The sequence below is a fragment of the Heterocephalus glaber genome, unplaced genomic scaffold (genome assembly GCF_053883595.1).
Source record: "Heterocephalus glaber isolate CG9 unplaced genomic scaffold, H.glaber_assembly_v1.0 deba00000738, whole genome shotgun sequence".
Classification (NCBI taxonomy): Eukaryota; Metazoa; Chordata; class Mammalia; order Rodentia; family Bathyergidae; genus Heterocephalus; species Heterocephalus glaber.
The window spans coordinates 11,158,652-11,185,831 of record NW_028258161.1 but is presented as its reverse complement, the minus strand read 5'-3'; the positions used below and the strand labels follow the sequence as shown (position 1 = coordinate 11,185,831).

The 27,180-nt window shown below is 45.0% G+C and overlaps 1 protein-coding gene across 5 annotated transcripts; it reads left to right on the top strand.

Annotated features, from left to right (window-relative positions):
• Positions 1-13,199, top strand: LOC106007539 (phytanoyl-CoA dioxygenase, peroxisomal-like). 5 transcript variants are annotated; one of them, XM_087206982.1, is made up of 9 exons: positions 1-190; positions 1,713-1,764; positions 2,993-3,103; positions 4,428-4,596; positions 5,841-5,922; positions 7,381-7,562; positions 9,106-9,255; positions 11,437-11,571; positions 12,783-13,199. In XM_087206982.1, exons 4-9 carry the CDS (start codon positions 4,474-4,476, stop codon positions 12,834-12,836), a joined length of 726 nt encoding a protein of 241 aa, XP_087063108.1. In that variant the 5' UTR covers positions 1-190; positions 1,713-1,764; positions 2,993-3,103; positions 4,428-4,473; the 3' UTR covers positions 12,837-13,199. The 5 variants fall into 5 exon arrangements, with proteins under 5 accessions (XP_087063108.1, XP_087063103.1, XP_087063104.1 ...); XM_087206977.1 differs by having other exon boundaries at positions 3-190; positions 1,713-1,807; XM_087206978.1 differs by having other exon boundaries at positions 3-191; positions 1,710-1,764.
• The last annotated feature ends 13,981 nt before the right edge of the window (positions 13,200-27,180 follow it).

Genomic DNA, 27,180 nt, shown 5'->3' with positions numbered 1-27,180 from the left:
CAGGAGGAGCCTGGCAGAAGGCAGCGGCTTGTGAGCAGAGGAGGCCCGCCCCATAAGGTGGCAAGGCGCGCAGACCCCGGGAGGCCCAGCGCGCAGATTCCAGGAGGTCGCAGCCATGCATCGGACGCGCGCCAGTGCCCGCCTGCGGATCGTGCTGGGACACCTCGAAACCCCGGCGTCCGGGGCGCTGGTATCCTTCGCGGCGGGGCGGGTCCAGGCCCAGGCCCCGAGTTGGGCTCACAGGGCAGCTTGACGGCTGGGGTCTGCGACCCGCTGGTTCCAGCTCCTCAGTCCTGGCTGAGCTGCAGTCCCAAGTGGAGTCCTGGAAATTTCGTGGTAGTTTCTCCCGAGCGTTGATTGTGTAGAAGCAGTGTGGATTTTGGAATAAGAAATCATCTTTTGCGGCGGGGATGTAGGTCAGGGGTTCCGCCCCCTGCCTGGCAAGGGCAAGGTCCCGAGTTCGATCTCTGTGGATCCCTGGTAGGGGGGGGGGAGGGGGAGGGGGGGAGAGAGAGAGAGAGAGATATCATCTTTTTTTGTAATATGTTTTTAAAATGCAGACGAGTAGAAAGGAAAAAGTAAAGACATGTACCTCATTATTTCTATGCGTATTTATTACATAATTAGAACTGTTCTTTATGAACAGTTTTTTCCATCCATCCATTGTTTTTCACCTTACTTTGCATGGTAAACATTTCCACGTGATTAAAATTTTTTCTAAGAGCAACAACAGAAAGGAAACCGGGCCAGGAAAGCAGTGGAGAGGGGAGCGGAACGTTGCAGGAGGGGGAAGCCGGCTGTCCACGTAGTGACGTGGCCCTGCGGTGGCCTTTGGCTCCGAGGACGCAGCCGGGCTGGTGCCGGGCCTTGCCGGACCCTCTCCAATATTTAAAATGATACTTGACTGCGTGGCTCAGACTGTTCTTAGAGTGATTTCTTATTTCATAGACATTTAGGCCCTTAAGGACCAGCCAAACTACTTTGAGTATTTTGAGCTCAGGTCCCACTAAGTTAAAAACCCTTGTAAATAGCCCTTTTCTCTGCTCACTTCAAAAGTGGAACTTTTGGCTGTATTTCCTGTGTTGTTGTTGTTGTTACTGGGGATTGGACTCAGGACCTTTCTCTTTGAGGCAGACATGGTGCCACGGAGCTAAATCCCCGGCCCTAGTGGTATTTCTTTAAATTTTCGTCTGCCTATCCAGCTTGTAGTACTGGGGATTGAACCCAGGGCCTTCACACTGAGCTACATCTTCCTGGGATGTAGTGGTTACATGATTGTAAATTGCATGAATTCCAAGCATGTAGGAATAGAAAAATTGTAAAACAAAAAATTATTATTCGAGACAGAGTCCCGCTACATTGCTAAATTGCCCGTGTTGGGCACGCACTGGTCCTCCTCCTGCCTCAGCCTCCCGGAATGCTGGGATTACACACGTGAGCCCCCCGGCGGCTGAGTTTAGAGGAAGGAAGCTGTGCTTGCTGAGCGAGGAGTCAGGGCCTTGGCGTGGGGTCGTGTCCTGGGCCACGCGGGCTGCTCACTGAGCCCTCCGGGTCCTGCTGTTCTCCGTGGTGGTGACACGAGAGAGAGACGCAGGCACAGGGGCTTCGCGTGCCCGCCCGCGGGGCGCGGTGTCCAGGGGAAGGCGTGGCCAGGCAGGCGCTGGCTCCTGGAAACACTGCTCTTTGTTCGCCTTAATTCACACCCCGGGCAGCTCACCCCGCCTCAGGGACTGTCCCCCCGAGTCCCCGTTCTCAACGCTTCCAGTGAGTACAGTGCATCTATTTCCGTTTCTACCTCTACCTGGAGGTAAAGGCTTCCCGGGGTGGTAACGCTCAGGGCCTGCCTGGTTACAACTCCTTAACCCTCTCTCCGGGGTTGGCTCTAATCTCTAATGAGCACGAGGGTGGGACGTTTTGAAGACCCTGACTTTAATTTTTTATATGAATTCTAAAAATTGAGAAAGAAGGGGAAAATACCAGGAAATACATAATCTGACCCTTGAAAATCCAAGCACAGTATCACATTTCAGTTATGGTAATATTGATACAGTGGCTAGGATTTTGGTGAATATGTGTCTATATGTTATATGCATATTTATTATATGATATACACCATATATATATATATATATATATATATATATATATATAAAAAATACACACAATGGTTTTGAAACAGGGACCTGCTCCGTTGCCCAGGTTGATTGTCCACTCCTGGGCTCACATGGTCCTCCTCCCTCAGCCTCCCAAATTGCTGGGATCACATGCCCAACACCCTACTGTCTTAACTCATCTTTAAAGGGGAAGGCCTTGAACTTCATAAATGTTTTCAGAGAGCCACTGTTCCAATCTTAAGGACCAGGTTGAATGATTGGAGTTTGTGGCTATGCTCTGTACTTACTTGGATTTTGTTACTTAGATTTCTTCTGAGAATATATTGACTAGACAACTAAAAATGTAGAATATGTTGAATTTGTTTCCCATCTGAAAAACTGTATATATTCACTACTGCATTTGATCTTAGCCAAAAGGCCGAGAAGAGATTTATGCTATTTAAAAAAATAAAAATCAGTAATAGAAGGAAATTTAAAAAATCATCCATAATTCTATTACTGAAAAGCAATTACTATTTAGAAAATTTGGCAGGGATGTTTTTCTATGCAGTCTCTGTTTTTACATAGAGCGTCTTGTTTTACATCATTGTAAGCATATTTTCTTACAAAAATCATTGTCCATACTAGTATGTGATCTTAATTTTAATGCCTGAGTCATATTTCATTGAATGGGTATATCATTAATTTTGCTTTCATTTATGCCCATTTTTGGTGACAACAGTTAATGTTATAAAGCTTTAAAAATTTTTCAGAGTATTTTCTTAAGGTCTTAGATATACTAGATTAAAAAGTAAACTATTTCTTGGATTCTTGCTATGTGCTGTTAGGTTGTCATTTAAAATTTGGTCTTTCTTGGTGGAATTTTTTTTGTCCTTTAGGTATACTTTGGATAATGATGTCCTAACCCTGGAACAGAGAAAATTTTATGAAGATAATGGGTTCCTTGTTATTAAAAATCTGGTATCTGATGCTGATATTCAATGCTTTCGGTACAGTTATATTATTTGTTATTCTACAAAAATATGTATTATATGTATAAAATGGGAGTCTAAATTATATTAGCATCTTCATGTTCTGATTTTTTTTTTTTCAGGTTTTGAGACAGCATCTCACCATGTAGTTCAGGCTGGCCTTGAACTCACTAGGTAGCCCAGGCTGGCCTCAAACTCAAAGTGATCCTCCTGCCTCAGCCTCCCTAGGGCTGGGATTACAGGCACGCATCACCACGCCTGGAGTTCTGATATTGTTTTAATGATGGGGTTTGTTAGGCAATGTTTTTGTTTGTTTGTTTGTTTTATTTTGTTTTCGTTTTTTGTGGTACTGGGGATCGAACTCAGGACCTTGCGCTTGCAGGGCAGGTAATGGAATCGCTGAGCTAAATCCCCAGCCCTGTTAGGCAATGTTTAGGAGCAGGGCTAAAGTGCTAGGCTGTAGCTTTGGTCTCAGCTCACTGCCAACCCTGATGTGCCCCGGGATTCCCATCTTAGCTTCCCACACTCTGTGGCCCATCTGTGAAACAGCACAGCAATAGGAGTCCTGTCCAAGCAGTGCTGTGGGTACAGAATAAGGTAAAACACGGGAACAGCACCTGACAGGTGCTGCGGAAGGGTTTGCTGTTACAAGCGGAGCATCCCTAATCCTGAAATCCAAAATCTGAAAGGCTCTAAAATCCAAAACTTTCTGACCACTGGTGCACCACAGGGGTCAATTCCACCCCTGACCTCATGCAGCAGGTTGGTATACAATTACCTTCAGGCTGGGCCAGGAATTTAGCTCAGTGGTTCTGCCGCCTGCCTCACAAGCACAAGGTATTGAGTTCAATCCCGAATACCAAAAAAAAAAAAAAAAAAAAAAAAAAAATTACAAGGGGTCCCCAACCCTAGGTCGCTGAGCAGACCTTTGAGTCCTGTTAGGACCCGGCCACCCAGCAGGAGGCGCGTGAGGCCAGCCAGGGAGCTTCATCTGCCTTGCAGGCCCCGCCTGGGGGGCCTCACCCCATCACAGGAGTTCCAACCCTGCTGGGAGTGCTCTGCGAGGAATCTGTGGGATTCCCATTGCCAGCTCCTTTGCATCGTCCCAGTCCCCCCCCCCACACACACACCCACCCTCGTGGGATAAATTGCCTTCCACGAAACCGGTCCCTGTGGCCAAAAGGTTGGGCATCACCGAGAGAGGGATATTTTGATTCTGGCGGTGGATCCCAGCTGGGAGGGAGGACTGCTGACTTGGCCCCCTCTTCCTCCCCATCAGAACCACTGCTGCAGGCCTGAGGGCGGAGCCAGCGAGAATGACCTTGTCAACTCAATTTTCTAGGCATGAGTTTGAAAGAATCTGCAGAGAGGAGGTGAAACCACCAGGAATGTCGCTAATGAGAGATGTGAACATGGCGAAATCAGAATATACTGTGAGTGAGAAAGTGATTTCCAAGATCCAGGATTTCCAGGAAGACGAGGAGCTCTTTAGATACTGCACTCTCCCCCAGGTAAGAGCTCTGCCTGCATTTGTCTCTGCTTGACAGTCAGTGGCGTGTCTGCCCCGCAAACCTGCTTTGTAGTTGATCTCCGCCCTTTCCACGTATGGCGCGTGCGCAGTGGTTCTCAGCTGGAGGTGACTGTCCCGGGTCTGGAGACCTTTGTGTTGTCCCCAGTGTGAGACAGGGTGTGGTGCTGGCTTCTAATGGGGAGGGGCCAAAGATGCCGCCGGTGGGCCCCAAACGCACAGGAGAGCGCCTCCCCCAGACTAAGAATTGTCCCACCCGGTAGAACCAGGACTGGGAAAGCCAGAGTGCGCCAGTTGCCTCTTGTTGAGAAAGAGGAATTCTGGGTAAAGAGAGAGCCCTGTGACCTCACTACGGGAGAACCCATGGTGTGAAGTGGTGGGCTATTACTTGTGAATTCATTCTTTTTTCTTTTTTTTATGGCTCTGGACGATAGAAGTATGAGTTTGTTTTTAAATTTAAATTGAATTTTTAAAAAACAATTATTCTTTACAAGTAATGCGTATTTACGCAAACGTGGAGGCAGTCCAGAAGGGCCTGACGTGAGCAGGTCCCCTGCCCCAGCCCCACCCCCGTGAAGCCTTTTGTGCATTCATGTGCGAATGTGTCTGTGAAAGGCCGTCTGTAACCCTTCCGTGAGTGTCACATCGCACCACATTAGCCGTTGCGTTATTTTTTTCACTCACAGGGGATCTCAGCGCAATGGGTGGTCTGGATTAAAGCACACTTCTGAGTGCCTATGAGTGGGTCGCGGGGGCGTGACTGGGAACTAAATCTGTCTCTGGCTCCTTCCTCTGCGCTCTGCTTCCTGGCTGCTGTGAGGGGAGCAGCTGTCGGCTGCTGTGCCCTTCCACCATGATGTTTCCGCCCTGGACCAGCTCACCATGAACTGAAACCCGGAAACCATGAGCCAAAGTAAACCCTTCCTCCTTTAAGTTGGGTGTCTCTGATATTTTGTTCCAGCAACAAACTGACTAATCCATTAGTTTTATGGAGATACTTTATACCTCTTCTTTTTATTATTACTTTCTCTTTTCTGAGACAGGGTCTTGCTGTTCAGGCTGGCCTAGACCTAGTATCCTCCTGCCTCTGCTTGCTGAGTGCTTGGATTACAGGCATGTGCTACCATGGCTGGCCGCCGTCCTGGTTCCTTTGTGGGTAGCTATACTTCATGCCACTTGGCTCTCCTGATTTCCCATGAAGTTAATTTTCTCTTCCTTTTCTTTTAGATTCTGAAATATGTGGAGTGCTTTACTGGACCTAATATTATGGCCATACACACAATGCTGATAAACAAACCTCCAGATACTGGTAAAGGACATTTATTTATTTATTTATTTGTATGGGGGATCGAACTCAGGACCTTGTGCTTGTGAGGCAGGCACCGGCACCACTGAACCAGATCCCCGGCCCAAGAACTTTTTATTCTTTAGGAAGAAGTAAGAGAAAAACGTTGTTTAGTTAAAATGTGTAAAGTTGATGTCGTAAGCTTGGTCACGTATATAACTGTCAAACTTTAAATGAGTGAATGTATATACTTTTATTTAAATCTGAAAATCGTCTTAACAGCATGGAAGTGTAATAGTGATTTCACATGTTGACTGTAGATTTATTGCAAAATTTTCAGGTGACTGACCAAAAATGCAGTTTAACAGACATAATTTTTCATATATCGTTCACATCTATTCAGTACGTCTATCTGTGCCTTAATTGAGCATTCCTAGCCATGATAGCATGGATTCTGAATTCCTGATCCAACACAAAGCTACTGCTATAAATCACACACTCAAGAAAGTGTCTTGTGCTTGTGAAAATGTAGATTCTAAAACCTCACTTGCAGAGAGACTGATTCAAAAATAAGTAGAATTCAGGTGACTGCATTTTAATAATTTTCCCTGGAGATTCCACAGAGGTGACTCTTGAACCCCACAAAACTCTTTCTGAACCAGCAGCAGAAATCAGCCGAGAGAGTCCTTTCTCCTTTCCACTTCATCTTCCTTCAGGTAGCCGGGACAGACTCATGCGATAGGACTGAAGGTCAGAGTCACCAGGCGTCTTCCTGTGTGTCTTGCCTGGAGAGATCTGGTGATTGGTGACCAGGTTCCAAGAGCAAAGTTGAGGGAACAGCCATGTGGTCGTTGCCTTGGGCTGGACACAGATTGGACCCAGGAAGCCCATCGTTCTGTGGGGAAAGTCTCTCAGAGAACTGTTTTCCGCATCAGCCACTTAGAAAGGAACCTCAAATGTGGTTCTGGACCATTCTCTTCCATTTAATTAATCCAATTTTTAAAAATGCTATGCTACCTCTTTCCTGAATCCAGCGTGACAAGGAAATGAAGTACACTAGAGATGCTGATGTCTGTATGAGGTGTTAGCAGTGTCAGAGCCCAGCTCCCAGTAACCCAGAAGGAAGAATAGGAGGAGTGGGGGCCTCTCTGTTGATTTGCTATTTCAGTTTAGTGCTGAAATATACCAAGACTGCTGTCCTATAGCTTTGCTCCATTTGTTTGGTTTTGCTGAAATAGATCGCAGTGTTCTAGTTTTTCATGAAAAGCATAAGACTTCTGAGACTTGAGCTTATTTATTTACTTATTTATTTAGAAACAGGGTCTCACTATGGAGTTCAGGCTGGCCTGAAACTTACTATGTAGCCCAGGCTGGCCTGAAACTGGTGGGGATCCTCCTGCCTCAGCCTCTCAAGTGCTGGGATTACAGGCGTGTGCCACCATGCCCGGCTGGAGCATCTTTTAACAACCGGTTCTGTTTCAGGCAAGAAGACCTCACGTCACCCCTTGCACCAGGATCTGCACTATTTCCCCATCCGGCCCAGCAATTGCATCGTTGCTGCTTGGACCGCAATGGAGCACATTGACCGGAACAACGGTGGTCTGGTGGTACTTCCGGGTACTCACAAGAGCTCCCTGAAGCCACACGATTATCCCCAGTGGGAGGTAGATCTGCCTGGCCACTGCATCTTGATCAGAATCTGTCACTGTCTTATCCGTAAAGAGATGACATGTTTCCTTTCTTAGCAAAGCATTGTCCTGAGGTTTACAATTCGGATCAGGGAAAGCTCGAGGTAAAATATTCATCCATGTGTGTTTTCCACACAGAAAGGCAGCTAATGTGGGGGAACTTGGGTAGGAGCAGCATAGGACCTAATTGCAGGGGTCAGACACAAACACTTCATCCCAAGCCTTTCTGGCAGATGGTTCTCAGGGCCAAGAAAGTGAAACCCAGCAGAGGCTACTGCTTTAGCTGCACCTTGAGGGACAGGGCTTTCCTATGGCAGGGAGGTCAAGGACAAGCACAGCATGGCTGAGGCAGGGGAAGGACCCAGGGGCCCCCAGTCCAGATGGATGGATGTGTTTTAGGGAGCAGCAGAGGAGAGTCTAAAAAGACACTTTAGGACTATTTAACACTAATGAGTCTCCGGTTTATTTGGGGAGAACAGGAGCCTCCCCTTACGCCTGCAGTGGTACTAGAGATCAAACCTAGGAACTCCGCATTCAGCTACATCACCGGGCTTTTTAGAACTCATTTTTATTGGTACCTGTTTGCAGCACATAGTGATTGCCTTCATTGCAGGGAGTTGGTACATGTACGAAACACATCTTAATTCTTTTTACTTCCCTTTCTTCTCCCTTCCTTCCCCCTGCCCTCCATAATAATTGCTATTCTTGTTACTGTTATTATGAATTTTAAGACTTGATCTAAGTCATTCACTAAGTTGTCCTTGCTGGGCTCAAACTTGAAATCCTCCTGCCAAAGCCTCCCACAGTACCAGGATTACAGGCATGTGCTGCGAAGCCCGGTTGAGGACCTTCTTTATTTTAGAAACCTGGAAGAGCTGTTATTTTTGTTTTCAAGTTCATTGGTGTATACTGCATATAATAACTGTATATTTTGAGTGTATAGATTGATCACTTTTGACACATGCATAGTCACACACTTCACAATCAAGAGAATACCTCCCTCCTGCCCCAGGCTACCTCTGAGTTGCGTTCTGTTACTGTAGATTAGTTGAAGGGTTGTATAAATATGATCTTGTGATCACTTTTGAGGGTGTGGCTTCTTTTGCATAGCATAGTTCAGCAATCTTAATAGCTCCTTCCTTTCCATTGCTGAGTAGGATTCAGTCGCTAGGCTCTACCATGGTTTGTTCATCCATTCAGCTGTTGATGCTGGGGGATATTAAATGCTTCAGCCCCAGGAATGATGAGATTGAATCAGTTCTTCAAGAGAAAAAAATTCTCATGGTTTGGTGCAGGATTTGGTGATGATCTAAAATCCAGGGCACAGAATTGGAGAGGAGTTTCTTAGCATTTTAGGGTTGAGGCTGAAAGCTCCTGAAATCCCTGTTGATTTTTGATGTACATAAAGGGCTGGTGTCTACCATGGATCTTTCTCTCAGCAGCTTTGCCTGCTGAGTCGTGGTCACAGCTTTCATTGCGGTGTTCTCAGGCATAGATTTGGCTTCTCTTGTGTGCCTAGGGCGGAGTTAACATCATGTTCCACGGGATCCAGGACTATGAGTGGGACAGTCCCCGCGTGCACCTCATCATGGAGAAGGGAGACACTGTTTTCTTTCACCCTCTGCTCATCCATGGATCTGGGCGGAACAAAACGCAAGGATTCAGGAAAGTATGCATTCACGTGGCCAAGGTTTTCAAAGCTGAGTGGGTTAGAAACAAAAATCTTAAGACTCATTAATGTGAAAGATTTATTTCTTTTCTCCTTAGTGCTGCTAATTTGAATTTTATTGGCTTTAAATCGCTTGCATTTAACTTGAAAACACGCGTTGGATTTGTAGTGCTAAAAAAACCATAAGCGTGAGTTGTCAGTTTATTTTGGGTTTCACATTTGTACATCGTTAAGTTACCTAACCATAAAAGTATCGCTTCTGTGGGGAAGGGCCTCGAGGTGTTTCTTTTAGGCCCCCACCTCGCTCCCTCTGTCTCTCTCCAGCACTGGCAACGCAACCACCGCCCTTTTTAAATTTTGAGACAGGGACTTGCTCAGCTACCATGTCAAAGATTTATGACTTTTCACTAAACCAAATTTTAAATCAGTTGATTTCCTAGGAAATGCATTTGCCTTCCTTGTACTTTTTCCTCTCTCATCAGTAAGATTCCAGGTAAGCTTAGCACCCTGCTCCTGTGGACAGGGAGTCGTGATCGGTGGAGGAGCTGCTGTAGAACACTAGCTTACCTTGAAGCTTGTAGCCTGCGCTTTCTGAGGCAAGAACAATCCCTGAAACACAGAAGCAACACAATTTGGGATTTATATGGCTTTTCATAAGCATAGCAGAGGAAAGTCTGCCGTGTCTTTACTACTGGAGAAAAATAGTATCGATCCAAAATGAAGGTTCTGAGTTGGCTGCTCAGAAGTCAGAATTAGCAGGCAGCCATGTTTTTCTCACCCTCAGCCTTAGGGTGTTTGAAATTGAATGATTCATTGCTTACCCTGCAAAACTGACAAGATTCCTCACACATTTCCTGACTTCTCGCTGTGCTCAAACTCAGCGGCCCTAACACCGGCGTGGGCGCTCAGTTCCCCATGGTAGGTAGCAGGGCTGTCCACACAGACTCAGGGCTTTCCGGTTTGCCCCCTGGTTCCCACAGATCCGGTGTCTCCCCTAGGCTCCTCTTCAGCTTATTCCTACCAGCTCAGCAGGGCGGGCATCAGGCTGAGTCAAACCTCGAGACTGCCTCAGGACAAAACGGAAGGGGCTGCCAAAAACAGTGGGCAATCGAGTGAAATACTATTGCAGCAAATCAGAATGAAGCGAAAAATCCACGCTGTGTACAATGCCAACATTTTCAATAAAATACTGGATGGGAGCCTGTGCTAGCATAGCCCTTGGAGCTATGCAGTTGGGGCGTGTCTACTTGCTCACAAATTTTGTTCTGAGTTTTAATATTCTGACTTTGTAGTTTTTCAGTATTTTTCTAATGCCCTTAGTGTTGTAGAAAAATACCACCATTATTCCACAGCAACGTGGATACAGGAATCCACACGCCCCACCCCCTACCCCATCAACACATTTGTCCTGTTGTCTCGGCCGTGACACGGCTCTGCCAGGCACTGGGGCTTGTGGACAAAACGGAGTTTGTGACTGTACTCCAGAAAGCTGGTATTTTGGGCAAAGCAGAAAGTCCTGATGGGTAAGATCACCTTGACAATTAACTCGTCTGCAAGGAGGTGAGTTTTCCCTACTGCTTTGCAGCTTAGAGGGGTTCATGCCCTTTTCTAAAATGGGGAGAACCCGATACCTTTGGCCATACCCTCAGAGGGAAAGGAGATAGACAGCCGTGTCACGTTACTGACCTTTAAATGTCTCTTTTGAGAGGAGATGATCATACTTTCCTTGTCAAGGTATTTTCAGGTTTCATATCTATTGAAGTAAGAGCCCATCCCATGTTCAACTGTGTGACTTTTATTACTAAGGAAATGATAAACAGTAAGGTGTCTTCTTTTATAGGCTTTTGGGATATCTACTCATTAGGGAAACTAAATGCTTAAAACACTAAAGATCGCTTGTTTAGGGGATTACATGCTGTTCCTACATAGATGTTTTAAAAATAGATGGCACGGTTAGTTTTAAAAAAAATCTTTGTAATTTCTCTTTAACTTTTAGCTGGGGTTGGGGCCAGGGGGTGAGGCCAAGCTACAGAGACTGATTGAGGATTCCGTGGACCAGGCGTCCTATGTAGGAATCTGATCCTGAGAGAAAAACCTGACTTTCCAGGAGGAGGACTCCTGGCCCAGTTGCTGGTGTGAATGGGATGCTTTCTCCAGTGTCGGTGTATTCACTTCTCACAGGCAATTTCCTGCCATTATGCCAGTGCCAGTTGCCATTACATCGACGTGAAGGGCACCAGTCAAGAAGGCATCGAGAAGGAAATGATCCAAGTAGCAAACAAATTGGGCGTAACTGGAGATGATTGGAACATGAAGGTATGTGTGCATGAAACGGCCAAGTAAAGACAGCAGGTGCTTCTTTCCTTCGGGTGCTTAATGAAGGCCTCATTTCACTTAAAAGTCAGTCATGCTTGGGTTTAGGGTTCTTTCCAGAGCCCTGCCCAGGCCTGCTCAGAAGGACAGGGGGGTCTCAGTGCGCTCTTGCTTCCCCAGGTGGGGACTTCCTAGGTCTCTGGTGGTCCTGGGTTAAGTGGGCTGTCCCGTTCCACACAGCACAGGCAGGAGCCAGAGTTAGACACGAGGAGATGAAGGACAAAGCGAAGGTAAAGGTTTGGAATATCCACCACAGGGCCCCTTTATTCATGTAGAGCAGAGTAGGTGTGCATGAGGAGTTCCAGTGAGACTTCCGGAGGGCAACGCCCAAGCACGGTTTCATTCTGATCACTCTGCAACTAGAGTTTTATGAGAGCCGTAATTTGTGTGGAAGTGGAGCAGAGATGTAAGACCACCGAGGGGTCCTGCCGTGTGTATTACACACGGGTTCTGTCGCCGTTGTGCTCAGTGGCTCCGTATTTATTCCGTTGATTTATGTTGGTTGCCTTATAAATTATAGTTTATTGGGCTTATATAAAAAACAGTACTAAATATAGTTCTTTCCAAACTATAAAAATATTTTTACATTTCTTTCCTCATTTTCTCCACCAAAACCCAATAGAACAGCAGTGTAGCCCCACGCTGTGAGGAAGAAGTTAAGACTCCCAGAGGCTGGGCTAAGCAACGGAGTTCTCAGAGTTAGGCCTAATTCTCAAATCACTCATTTGAACAAACAGCTAAAAAATAATCGAGAACATTGAAATTGTTTTATGATGCACAAAGAGGGTAGAACCCAACCAGTAACCCTTGGGGCCATATTCACCATTATGATCTAATCAGTGTGGAACCCTCTGAGTGGTTCTGGCGGGGCATGAAAGCAAGCAGGGAGACAGCAGCACACCCCACTGTGGCCAGCAGCACACCACCCTATTCTGTCACCTGGAATTAGCCCGGTGTAAGTCAACCTGGGTTGAAGGATGAGGGAGCGTCACACAGTGAAGTTAGCACCACTGTGCGTTAATTGGAGTCTTAGAACGTGTTTCATTTACTAATAAACAAAACGATTAATTGTTTTCCTTTACCCATGTGTGGAAGCCTAGAAATCATGTTTATCTAATGCTCCATAAATTCTTTCTGTTTGGAATCATTTCCAGGATATTTGGAAGTTTCGAGCCCGGCTTGTGAAGGGAGAAAGAATTAACCTTTGAAATACCCTTCATTATAATGCTTTTGAAGGAAGTCAAAATGAAGCAAGGAGGCCAAGGAAAATGTTTTCTTATTGGGGTGATGTAATCTTTCCTATCCCTTTTTAACAAAATCAAGAAATACCTATCGGGGACTTGATTGCGTAGAGTTCATTTTGCAGTACAGCGCTGTTGCTTTAATGGAAGTAGAAACAGTGAAATTGAAATGTTATTGTTCGAAGAACAATTTTGTGGGCTGAGTATTTAGCTCAGTGTTGCCACTGCCTGACTCCAAGCGCAAGGTCCTGAGTTTGATTCCCGGTACCAAAAAAGAAAAAAACGATTTTGTGGTTACAGACAATAAAAGTGATCGGTGTATAATTTAAATGTGGTCATCAGTTTCTTTCCCTGAATGAGCTCTTTACCCAAACAGAATTGGGTTCTTTGAAACTCAGAGCACTGAGTTGTGCTCCTCTCTCCCAGTAACCCTTCCACCCCTCAAATTCATGCCCAGAGGAAGGCAAAATAGTATATTCACACTTCCAAGCCCAGGTCATGGACACAGGCTTCCTAACGAGACTTCTTCAACCCAAACCCCTTCCTTATAAAACACCAGTCTTTTCCTCAGTTCCTAAACAGTGAAGACCAGGACAACTTTATTTGTACTTTTTATTGGGCACAGCAGCAGAATATCTTCAGCATTTATAAATGAAACCTAACCTCTTCCCAGGCTCAGGAACACGTTTAGATATTTTGCCTGGATTTGGAGTGTGCGTGGACTGGGGGTTTGTTTTGATGCAGCACTGTGTTTCTATACCACCATAGAGACATGGTCTTTATTTTTAAAAATTCGAGCTGGGGCTTCAGTAGGAAGGAAATACTGAGCTCTTTTCCTATCATTCTGCTAAGCACCGGTTTTCCTGGGTCTTTGTAAAGACCCCCAATTTAACCTCCGCTTTTGCTGGAAACTGGAGAAGGCAAGAGTTGGGATGATAGGGAAGGCCTTGGGAAATTGGTTATGAAAGACTGGAACTGAAATGTGCATAAACCGTGCCAGCAAGAGAGGGTGGAAGGGGCACAGTCGTATCCCAGAACCCTTTTAACCAGTTTCAAACTCAGTTGGAAAAATGAAGCTTCAATGGGATAAACAGCATCATTGTCACTTCCTATTGCTTTTGTGACTGAAGGCTACCTAGTCAATTGGGAAACATGCATTTCTCAACCTATCTGAGTCTCCTTTGTCTAGTAATTCATGTGACACATTTCCAACACTCACACTGTGTAGGAAGACAGAGGGGGTGGGACCCGACCTAGGATGAGCCAGCAGGCAGGAGATCAGAGGGTGACAGACTGGCCGAGCAAGTGGGGCTGACTTGCCAATCACAGAGATTCAGGGCAGATTTCCAGACCACAGTTCCAAGCTTGCGCGTGGGACCAAGCAGAAGGTGTTCTCTTCAGTTCTTCAGGGGAGAAATCAAGCAGGTTTGTGATTGGCTGGCCAAGACTTGACATCAGCTTGAAGCACGAGGAATACAGAACCCTCCACCATTAACCTGGTGGCCACAGTGAACTCTCTCGGTGGTCCCGTCACTCTGCAGAACCTACTCATTTTCCTACCTTTAATACATATAAACCCTCAATTACCTTTTTAGGGTGACTTGTCCAATTCTTTGTTCAGGATACCAAGAACTGGAGTCTACAGAATCCCACAACCCGGTAACATATTTCTCCGCAAGCCCAGCCAGGAAGTGAGCAATTTTGTTTGTGGGTGAGAAAAATTAGTGGAAGCTGGGGACTCAGGATGTTTTCTCATTTCTCTGGAACAGTTCTCTAGTGTGTCCCCCCATGGGGTAGGACACATCCGAGTCAACAATGAGGTCACCGTCTGCCCCCAAGATGTGCCACTCTGTGCCCTCCACCCCACCCTGCTGGGGCAGGCTCACCCTGGGCCAGGCTTGCGCCAAGGCCTGCAGTGTGTGGGAGGCTGTTCTCTAGGGACACTTGCCCCAGTGGCAATTCATGGCGAGACAGGAGATGAGGGTGTGGCAAAGCTGGCTGGGGAGAGCTGTGACCTGTTAATTATGCAGTTCCAGGATTCATGTGAAGAACAGTTCCCAGAGCCCTGCATGTGGCCTGCTCATGAGGTTTTTGATAGGATGGCCTAACCTGACAGCCTGAGGAGCGGGTGCCTCAAAAGGAAGAGTCTACATTGAGTCGTTACCACTGTGTTCACTCTTGCATGGTGGTCCACCCTCACACTGCAGAGTGTACTTCTTTTCCTACCTTTACTTGGCCCACTCTACAGAGCCTGTGTCTTCTCCTACCTTTAATAGAACTTTGCTACCATTGGTGCACGTCTTCACTAATTCTTGCTCAGGAGGAAAGAACCTAGAAACCACCTGCAGAAGGAGACTCCACCGCACTAAAACCCGGTAGCAATGGGAGGCCCCAGCATCCATGGTTCCGGCTTGGAGGCTGCCAGAGACCCTCTTATTGACCCAGTCTCTGTGCAGACCATTCAGGTTTCAGTGTGTGTGACCCAGAGTTTAGTCTGCCTTTTTGACCGCACATTTTTGTCCTTCTGATACTTTGTTCAGTGAGAAATAACTTTGGTAATTCTCTTGCTTGAGTAGCCGCCTACCCCAGACTGCCTGTTTTTGGGCTCAGAAGTCTCAGCTGTGCTTTTCCCCAGATGGCTGTTTATCTCTGCCTGTTCTTAGTAAGTCACTTTCTCAGGACCCTGTTTATTAAGATCACAGGTAGCCATCCTTGTCTACCTTTCTGCCATGTTTGGCAGTCATTTTGGTTTGTCATGTGGATCAGTCATGTGATTTGGCCATGTCCACTCCTCGCTGACTGATGTTGCCCCTGGACCAGAGATACAGGACAATGATGGTCCTGAGCTGTGGCTGAAAGATCTTTCTTAGGACCACAGCTGGCCCCATCACCTGCGTGATACGGAGACCATAGGATTGGGACTTGAGAAGACATCTCGGGATAGATGTGTCACATGGCCTGTGCTCATTCACAGACAGAATAGAGCCTTGAACACCTCCTACCCTTACGGTATGCCTGCTCAGGTTTGGGTGTAGTTCAGTGTCCCCAAGGGTCCAGCGTGACTAAAAACATGATCTCCAGGGTGGCACTGTTGGGAGACAGTGGAGCTGTTGGGAGGTGGGCCTGGTGGGAGGTCCTTAGGTCACTGAGGGTATGACATCGTTCTCATGCACCCCCTTGGTAGCTCTCCCATGACCTCTTTTGTACCTCTCACAAGGCCTGTTTTGGTAATTCTTGCTGGAGGGAGGGTGTTATAAAAGGAGCAATGCTGGCCCCTTCTGAGATCTCTGTGGTCCTGGTCTGAGATGCACTCTTGTTCCTACCTGTGCCCTGGTATTGCTACCTGCACATGAGGGGATGCAGGCATGGGTGACCATTGTCACAGAGCCTGGTATGCTATTTTAACCTTAAGCACCCCAAAATGGGAGCTAAACAACCCTTCTTCATATATAGCCTGTGTCAGGTTATTTCATCATAGCGATGCACAACCAACAAAACCCCTCTCTACTGTGTCAAAGAAAGTAATTGGAAATCTTACCTTTTCTTTCTCCCTTTTTAGCTGCTCTTCATGTTTATTTTAACCTAGTATGTTTCTGTGTTGGGGATAAGAGAACTCCAAACTTTCAAGAGATGCCTTTCTTAGAAGAAGAAGGACACTCCCCAGTAAAACTGTTAAAACCTTTAAGACCCAAGGCAAATGGTTCCCAAGTCAGCCCAATAGGAAAACCTCTGGAGAAGCATTGGTATCAATGACAATCATGACTGATGGGGCCGGCTGAATTGATAGCAAAGGTCATCATCTCCTGAGGGTCCACCTGCTATTCTCCACATACTGCATGTTCACATTAAATAAAACAATCAACTCATCAAGGTAGGTGTAATTAATTTCCTTTCACAAACGAAAAACATGAAGCCTCAAAAACTGGACTTGCTTGCCACAGATGATGGACACTAAATGAATGAGTGAAGCTTTGAAGTCAGCTGTCTGATTAGCCCCTGCTGCTTTTAATAAAGTTGACATTGCCCGGAAGTCTCTGCTGTTTCCTCTTCCTGGCTTCCTCATGTGCACGCAGGCTGCCAGGCGCTGGGGCTGCACAAGCACATCACAAAGCCCAGGGGGCTCCAGGATGGGCTGATGGCGAGTGGACAGGATGAACACCAGGGAGAGAATATCAGAGCATCTGAACATCAAGCCGCCTTTGCCCCAAGAGTATTTATGAATACCTCACACCTCACCTTCATTATTCAACCTAACAGAAATCTAGCCCAAGACCCAGCCCTTTCAGGAATCATACACATGAAATCATGATCCCCAAGAGGCTACATCCTCATGGTAAAGGCGACATGAAGGTGAACAGTCTCCCATCACCCATCAGCTTCCATAGACTACAGAGAAAGATCTTGGTAAAGAACAGTTCAGAAAAAAAGTACAAACAGACCTCGTATTTAAGAATCTGTGGGCAGAGATTGGACCTTGGAAAGATTTGTTCCCCAAGGGTACAAAAGCAGCCTGAGCAGGCCAAAGAATCTCAATACACAAATACACCAAAGAGAGTTCCAGTCACATCGCCCTCAGGTGCCTTACAGAAGAAAATGCAAAACCTCTCTGAGTAATGTCACATTCGTTCAGACCACAAAGATGATCAGTGCAATTTTCAGGACTGATGACAAGCAAGCAGTCAGAATTAATGAAACACATAAAGAAATAAGACCACATGAGTAAGAACCAGCATGCACAAGTGTGTGCTCATCACACACATACAAACCAGAAAAAGAGACCTATAGACTTAAATTACCAAAATAATCATCAGTGCTATGCTTAATGAAATAAATGGCAATCTTGGAAACAAACAAAAAAAAGTTGATATTTCATGTTTCTCTCAAGGGAAAGTTGCCAGGAGATTTGGTGCCCTCACACTGGAATATAGTGGCACAAGGAGGAGGAGAAGGAGGGAACTGGGCCTCCGGGCCCCAGGAAAGATCTGAAGTGAGAATTGAAGTCCACCGGAGAGCAAAGATAGAGACTTCAATGAAGAAGATGGAGATAACCAGCAGCACTCTCTCCCAGAGCCTGGACTCTCAGCGAGGGAACGGCTGGCCAAACCTCACATGCACAAGGACTACTGGAGACCCCAGAGGCCTCCATGGAGAAACACACTGGTGGAAGGAAGCAGTGGACACAGTGGCTGGTGAGTTATCCAGGTTCAGACATCCCCAGGAGAGGGTGATTGGCTGGTAGCCATCTTGGAGAGAGGCCAACTGAGCTCAGAAGTCAAAACAGCTACAGGCTGACCCCATCTAGTGGCTCCTGGGGTCTCCATGTGGATGCTGAGTTCAAGTTAGCAGGAGACCAGAGAGTGGAGTTCAAGCCAGTAGGAGGTACATGGACTGTTGTCGGCTCAAGGAATCTGGTTCCACCCTTATAGCCAGAAACTGGCCTGAACTTCAGGGGAACTAAAGGAGCAGACTGGCTGGGATTATCCACTGCCCCATCGTGAAGCTCCAGCTGGCTTGCAGGGATTAATCAGTGTGGCTCTGGACTCTGCCCACACTGCCTATCCGTGACAGCAGAGGCACACCTTGAATTGGACTTTCCTCTTCTTTCTTTTTTTCCTCCTTTCTGGTTCTTGTTTTGTTTGTTTTTTCCTGATTGTTTGAACACGGTTTCTAGTTTTTGTGGTTGTTGTTCTGTTCTGTTCTTGTTTTTATTTCTTCCTTTTCTCTTTCCCCCGTCTTCTTCACCAGTTTCCTAAAGTCTGTCCTCCACCCTTGCTTCTGATTTCTTCCTCTTCTTCTATTTCTGTTGCCCCCGCCCCTTAACCTCTTTTTAATCTTCTCCCCTATGGGTAAAATTGTGATATTAAGGGCTTATTTACTGCATATAATTTTCTGGTTCAGTCTAGATTTTGTTATATAACCACAAATCTAGTTCATACGGTTAAAGGTAGCAAATTAATAGTTACCACAGTTTGTCACTTTCAAGGCTGTCTGTATTTGATGCTATTGTTACTGTTGCTTGTACTGCTTTAGCCAAGGTGACATAATTGTGCTAGTCAGTTGTTCCTCCTGGTATGCCAAGACTGAGATTGCCTAAGGGTCTTAAAAAAACAGAAAAAACAAAACCTACAGGCCAATGCCAAAGAACAGGCAGCTGGGCCAAGTAGGCAGAAACTTCTCATCCCCAATGAATTGAAGAGTCAGGATCCTGCAACAGACTCAAACCCAAAAGCCAGCTATACCTGGAAGACACTTCTGAGAAGTAGTCATTTCCTAAGGATTCTGAATACTGGTAATAAAGCTACTCGTCATAAGCAATTTACAAGCATCAACCCAGGAATCAAACTTTAAAAAAAAAATAGAAAATGGGAAGACACTTAAACAAGATGCAATGCCCTGGACTTTCAGCTCACCAAAGGCAAACCCCAGGGGTAACGAGATAGAACAATCAGAAAGCCACTCACCTGGACTCTCTGAAGTGGCAATAGCAGACATAACAAAGCTGATGAATAAGGCTCTAGAAAAAAACCAAAGCAGAAATAATTTCTCAGATATCTACAGAGATGGTGACCAGAATGAAGGCAAAGTTGCTAGCCCTGCTCAGATGCTTGGTGCTCTTGGCTGCCAGAATCCCTTCCAGTTACAGCCCTGCTCAGGCTGCTCCGTCCTTCATGCTCATGGGAAGAGAGTCATTTACTGTTCTCCACCCAGGGCTGCCTCTTCTGTTAGGAGACAGCTGCCCAAAATGAGCACAGTTCCATGCTCTGGGCCACAGGTGATGTCTTCTTCTTGGGCTCTTCCTGCATAATATATTCTCTTTACGAGAGTCTTCCAAGTACAAGGCCTTCACCGTGATCCACTGAGGCTGGAGATCTTCAACACCAAGGAGGGAGGGACAACTCCAGTGCTCTTGAAGAGTGTATGATGGGTCAACCAGGGCTCTTTGGTGGGAGAATAAGAAGAACCAAACTCAACCTAACTTAAGGAAAGAAAGGTAATTAAAACATTGGACTTGTCTGTATCTCTTAGGTTCTCTGCCTGGAAAACATGGATTAGATTAATAAAAGAGAGATTAGCAAGAAAAAAAAAATTTTTTTTTTTTTGGTACCGGGGATTGAACTCAGATCCTCCAGCTTGCGAGGCAGGCAGCGGAACCACTGAGCTAAATCCCTGGCCCCAAAATTTAGGGTTGTAATTTTGTCTGGGTGAGGGAAAGAATCTGGGTGGAGCTCACAGAGTGTCTCACACTCACACTTGCTAGTGCTTAAGTCTTCATATTGGCCCGGCGATTTAGCTCAGTGGTTCCACCACCTGCCTCGCAAGCGCTGAGACCCGAGTTCGATACCTGATACCAAAAAAAGAAAAAAGACTTCATATTAAAAACAATGCATGATGCTTAACACATTTGATAGAAAGGGTGCTCATCAAACCCACTGGCTCACATCCCAGAGGGATCTGGGGAGATCTGACTGAGTCTGGCTCAGTGCAAAAGGCTGTCAGGAGCTCCCTCACTGTCTTCAAGTCTTCTCTCTGGGTTCCATGGTTTATTTAGGTCCTTTATTTATTTTATTATTATTTTTTTCCCAGTACTGGGGATCGAACTCAGGACCTTGCACTTTTGAGGCGCGGCGCCACTGAGCTAAATCCGCAGCCCTCAGGTCCTTTCTTTGTGGTAGCGTCAAGGCTCCTATTAGCCATAGGCCTGTGTCTTATCCTTTTGGTCTTGCTTGTAAAATGAACTTCTGTTTTTTTATTTTATGAAAAAATAAACAAAATATCATACCAAAATAATAAGAGAATAACGATAGTTAATACACCGTGTGTCATTGTCTTCAAAGTAGTTACACAGAGTACAAGACATGGAGCCAAAAGATTCTTACAAAGAAGAAACATAATAACACAAAACTTTCTTTTCAATGAACTAAGATAAACTCGTAGCATAATTGAAACAATATATATATTAAAATATTTTTGAAACAACAAAATAGGTAATCTGGAGAAGTATTTAAATTTCTATTTTGCTCTTTGTGTGTGTGTGTATGTTTGTGTGTGGGTGTGTGGTCTCACATAAGAAAAGCATGCCATATTTAAGCTTATGAGTCTGAATTATTTTGCTTAACATTATGTTCTCAAGTTGCATCCATTTATTTATGAAAGCCTCAAGTTTATCTTTCTTTATGGCAATGTAGTACTCCACTGCATGTAAATACCACATTTTCCTTCCCTATTCATCTGTTGATGGACATATATGCTCTTTCCAAGATCTAGCTATTATAAAGTATCAGCTACTCAGGTAGCTGAGGCAGGAGAATCACTTGAGCCCAGGAGTTTGAAGCCAGCCTGGGGAACACAGTGAGACCTTGGAGGACTATTTCCTTCATACACAAAAAAGTGAGGCTCACTTTGTCACCACTGTTTAACATTTTCTTCTAAAATACATCTCAGTGTCTTCAAGGAGAAAGTCAGTTTTAAAAGTGTTATAGAGAGAGAGAGTGGGAGTTATCCTAGCAACCAAACACCCAGCATCACAGAGGTGGACAATTCGGTCCGGTTTATTAATAAAGAGAGGGAACGCGATCTAAAAGACAAGGACACAGATTTTCCGCGGAACAGGGAAGTGGGAGTGTTAGGTGCAAAGCCAGGTTGTTCTAAGAATTACGTCAGAAGTAGAGAAGAACAGGACACAGCCCCAGGCTATGGCTGGCAGACATGATCCGGAAGCCAGTGTTAGCCAGCTGGGTGGCCTGCTGGCCTCTAGGTACAAAAGAGGCTGGCAGAGCCCAAAGGTGCCAACACCTTCTGGTGCCCAGAGCTACAGAAAGCTCAGGGAAAGCATGTTGGAAACAGCAGGGCGAGAGATCATGATGTGGTGCTGTACTAGCTCAGCCCTGGGTCAGGGGAGGCAGCTTATTCCTCAGTGGATTCTCCTCTGACAATAGAACTGGCTTGGGAATAGGATGGGGCAAGCCCTGATGAAGTCTTCCATGTGCCTCAAAGATTGTGAATGTATATAAATCATTATGTTCTAAATGTATTAATGAAAGGGATTCTGTTCAAGTTTGAAATTTTGACAGGGTGGATGATTATTTATAACTCAATAAATTTACCCCTGTGAATGGAATAGCAAGCCAGAAAATTTGAAAGTTAAAAGCCACTGGTTGCCAGGCATGGTGGCACACACCTGTAATCCCAGCTCTCAGGAGGCTGAGGCAGGAGGATCCCTTGGAGTTCGAGGCCAGCTTCAGCTACATAGTGAGTTCAAGGCCAGCCTGAACTGTATAGTAAGACCCTGTCTCAAAGAACAAAAACAAAAACAACAACAAAAAGCCACTGGTAAAAAAGAGTCTAGTTTTGGGTAAGAGGGAATAAATATACCTCATTCTGTCTCCTTCACTAAATGAAGATATAAAAAATAGAAAGAAAACTGGGCATGGTGGCTGACACTTGTAACCCTTATCCTTGGGAGACTGGTACTGCAGCATCCTGAGTTCAAGTCCAGCTGGGGTACATAGTGAGACTGTTTCAAAAATTTAAGGGCGATGGGCCGGGGATTTAGCTCAGTGGTGCCACGTCTGCCTCATAAGCGCAAGGTCCTGAGTTCAATCCCTGGTACCAAAAAAAAAAAGATAATTAAAAATCTAGGAAAAGAAACCTGGAAAGACCTACTATTTGAGAACTCAGAAAAGTAGTCGGTAGCACATGGATTGGGAAAGAAAGGTCGACTGTGAAATACCCTTGACCCAGTGAGCGTGCCTTTTCCCCTCGTCTCCTCTCTCCCAGCCTAAGCTTAGCGCTCTGGAAGTGGGCAGTGGTGTACAGAAAGAGAGGACGCCAGGAAAAGACCTCTGGTGGCAACTTTAAGAGTGTGATAAAGGCGAGCCAGGGATGTAGCTCAGTGGTTCTGCCGCCTGCCTCGAAAGCACAAGGTCCTGAGTTAGATCCCCGGTACCAAAAAAAAAAAAAGATTGTGGTAAAGGTAATGTCTACACTCAGACAGAATGTAGAATCCAACTTTATTTTTTCTTTTGTTCTCTTGGGTCCCAGCTCCCAAGCAGGGCTATGGCAGCAGAGGTAGCCGGTGGCAACAGGAGACTGCGGCAGGCAAAACTCTTAGGAGAGAAAACTTCCACGCTGTAGAGCAGCTGTGGTCTGAGATGTGCCACCGTTGTGTTCTTTTGTTGTGCATTTTATTTTTCTCTCTGTCTCTCTTAGTCCTCCCACCTTGTGTGCATAGTCACAGAGTCAGTTATGTAAGTTCACAGCACAGCAGGGGTGGCTCAAGTCCTAGCTTTCTGTCTGGAAGACTGACTGAAGATCTACAGGGAATCTGAAAATGCCAGACTCACGAGGACGGTGAAGAGCTCAGGAAGTGGCTGGCATAGGTTTGAATGAGTCCTGGGCTACCCCCAAGTTCACATGATGGAGCTTGCTCCGTGGAGCATAAGAGATTTTGAGAGCTGATGAGGTAGCAGATTGGGCCCCTGGATGCGCATATACCGGGCAGATCCCAGGGCCCTGCAGCGGGAGGCTCTGCAACTGAGGCAACCTTGGAACCAGGCCCAGCTGAAGGCGAGGTGCAGCCAGCTCCTCAACCCAAGGAGGCAGGCAGGCTCCTCAATACCACGAGTACCGACATTCTAAATAGGCTCTAAGTCAGTCAAAACCCTCAGAAAAACATGTGGGCCTTTGGGAATATGATCCAAAATTACTCCACTTGCACAAAAAAAAAAAAGCCAGGAAAATTTCAACTCAACAGTGAGTAGATTTCAATCCTGAGATGATGCAAATTTTGAAACATTTGACAAAGACTTTAAAGTAGGTATTTAAAAATGCTCCAGGGAGCAGTTACAAATACTCTTAAAACTAATGGAAAATAGCCTCAGAAATAAATACGTAAAACAAGAACCTGATAGAAATTTTAGAATTGAAAAATGAAAAAAAAATTTAAAAACTCACCGGATGAGTTTAATAGTGAAATAGAGATGGTAGAGGAAAAGCCAGCATCAGAACCCAGTTCAATAGGAATTATCCAACCTAAACCACAGACAGAGAGGGGAGGGAGGGAGAGGGCAAGAGGAGAGGGCAAAACCAGATGTGGGGATGCACGGGACCACGAGAGATGCTCTAACACTCGTGCCATCCGTCTCAGGGGGAGAGAAGGAAAGTAGTTCCAAAACCTGTATAAAATATGGCTAAAAGGTCTGAAATTTGCCAAAGACATAAATCTACAGATTTTTTTTTTTTTAAAGCCAGTCAGCCAGTAACAGAATAAACCCAAGGAAATCCATTCCCAGGCTATTATATATATATATAGTATATTATATGTGTAAGCTTGGGATGTCACATTAAATTTTTTTAAAGGAGCATTACAATGGGTTTGTAACACCCATGTTTATTTTTTAGCAGTATTTCTTTTTTTTAAATTAATTCTATTGGTACATTTTAGGTATACAATACAGTTACATTCATTAATGGAAATTTGCACCTTTACATAATCTCTCTTGGTTCTTATTTTTTCTGCTTCCCCTGCCCTCCCTTCAACCCCTCCACTGCTGCCTATCTACAAAGACTTTGTTTCCATTTTCTCGTATTGATTCCATTCCCTTCTATCCTTTCCCCTACCCCTCTCACTTCCTCTTCCCCTTTGCCCCTTTTCTTCCTATTTCACATTATCTATTATACCTTTTAGTCCTTATTTACACTTTCAGTTTCTCACACTAGAGAAACTATTTGTTATTTATACACGTGTGTCCTATTTATTTCACTTAAGAGTATCTCCTCAATGTGCATCCATTTAGCAATAAATGTCTCTAATTTCTCATTTTTTATGGCTGAGTAGTACTCCATTTTATTTAAAAACTCACATTTTCTTTATCCAGTCTTCAGTTGGTGGGCACTTGGGCTGTTTCCAAGCTTTAGCTATTACAAACTGTGCCACTATGAACATGGGTGCACATATATCACTGTGGTATGATTCTTTGAATTCTTTGGGGAAGATCCCCAGCAGGGGGATAGTGGGACAAATGGGACTTCCAGTCCTAGTTCTCTGAGGTATCTCCATACTGATTTCCACAGTGCTTGCACCAGTCTACACTCCCACCAGCAGTGGAGCAGGGTTCCTCTTTCCCCACAGCCCCGCCAGCATTTGTTATTGGTTGATTTCATGATAGCAGCCATTCTTTCTGGAGTGAGGTGGAATCTCAGCGTTGTTTTCATTTGCATCTCTCGAATGACCAGTGATGTTGAACATTTTTTCATGTATTTATTTGCTATTTCTACTTCTTTATCTGAGAAATGTCTGTTCATTTCAGATGCCCATTTTTGGATTGGATCTTTAAATTTGGGAGGTCTGATCTTTTTAAGTTCTTTATAGAGTCGAGATAGTAGACCTTTGTCTGAGGAAGAGCAGGTGAAGATTTTTTTCCCACATTGTGGGTTGTCTCTTCACACTGCTGGTGGTTTCTCTTGCTGTGCAGAAGCTTTTTATTAAGAAGAGATCCCACTTGTTGATTGTTTGTGCTAGTTCATGGGCAACTGAGGTTTTGTTCATAAAATCTTTTCCTACATCAATGTCTTCAAGAGTTCTACCTAACCTCTGTTCCAGCTGGCTCAGCATTTCTATTTTAATATTTAGATCTTTAATCCATTTCAATTTTAGTTTAGTGCATGGTGAGAGATATAGGTCTAGTTTTAATCTCTGGCAAGTTGAAACCCAATTTTTCCAGCACCATTTATTAAAGAGGCTATCTTTCCTCCAGTGAGGGTGTTTGGCTCCTTTGTCGAAAATGAGGTGGCTGAGTGTGTCTGGCGTTGTTTCTGCATCTTCTAATCTGTTCCACTGGTCCTCAGGTCCATTTCTTTGCCAGCACCTTGCTGTTTTTATCATAGTAGCTTTGTCATATAGTTTCAAGTTGGGGCTTGTGATACCCTCTTTTTAGTAGTATTTCTATTGATGAATTATTTATTTGTAATTTTATGAGTTTTATTATACAACTTGTACTTAACAGGAAAATAAAATAATGTGACTCTAGTTCACATTAGGGTTCACAGTAGGGTTTATACATTTTATGGGTTTGGACAAAGCATATGACTTCTGTTGGCATCACAGTATCATGCAAAATAGTTTTTACTGCAATAAAAACTTATAATGTGGTTATTCATCTTTCCCTCCCCCAACTCCTGATGTTTTCACCATCTCCATGGTTGTGCCCTTCCTAGAATGTCCTATAGTTGGGATTGTATGGTATGTGGAGGCTTGATCCACAGGGCCGCATACACAAGTAGTAAGAGTTGCCTTTCCCTCATGAGCTGATTGTGACTTTGAAATATGGTAAAATATTAGAAGATAGGTCCACAGGGAGTAGATCAATCAGGCATGTCTCACACATGTGAAAGACTTTGGGTCCTTTTCCAAATGACTGAAGTGTAATAGTGTGGGTGCAGAACAGAATGCCTGGGCTGAATCTTAGTTACGAATGTCATTTCCTTGATTGTTCTAATTTGATGTCTTCCTGTCTGCTGTCAAAGAATAAAAAAAAAGAACAACAAATCACAATTTTGTCTGAAGGACTTCGTTGACTTTATTTTTAATTCTAGAACCAGGAAACACTTCCTTGCCTTGATAGGATGGGCAGAAGGGGTTCCATGTAGACAGTGAAAAAAAGAGGATACAAACAACAAGAGCAGATTGGTCATTCATAGTTACTGTCCTTGTGATGCAGGGGATAGAAGATGGAGCAATGGAAATATAACTGACCGAGGCTACTTGGTCACTTTTTTGGTGTCAGGATTAAGACACTGGAACTTCACTATCACGACCATTGAACCAGCCTCTGCGGGACATTTGGCTGTTGTCTCTCTAGTCTGGATTTCTCAAAATGTCACATAATAACTTAGCTTTTAACATAAAACTTTAGCCTGGGCTACTCCATTTTGGGTTTTAGTCTGGCCTGTTGGGACCCAGTGCAGAAGCTCGGTCCAGAACAGCGGCCTCCTATGTGTTTATTTTACACTGTGCTGAATTTTAGAACTACTGCTGTCTAGGAGCTCTGAAAAATTTTTCCTTCAAGACCAACTGTCGAGATCAGTGGGCTGAAGGGAGGTTCGGTCAGGAGAGGTTCCTAAAGAAAAGAACATGTGTGGAGCAGATATCACAGAAAAGCAGGAACCAATTTTAATTTCCAGCATCAGGGCAGCAGCAGAACATGACATGGAGCTGCAGCTGCAGTGCTGAAGAGCTGTGTGTACTTCTTTTATCAGCTTTTCTGAGACACACTTAGACCAAACAGCCTTGCGACCTTGCATGGCCATGTGG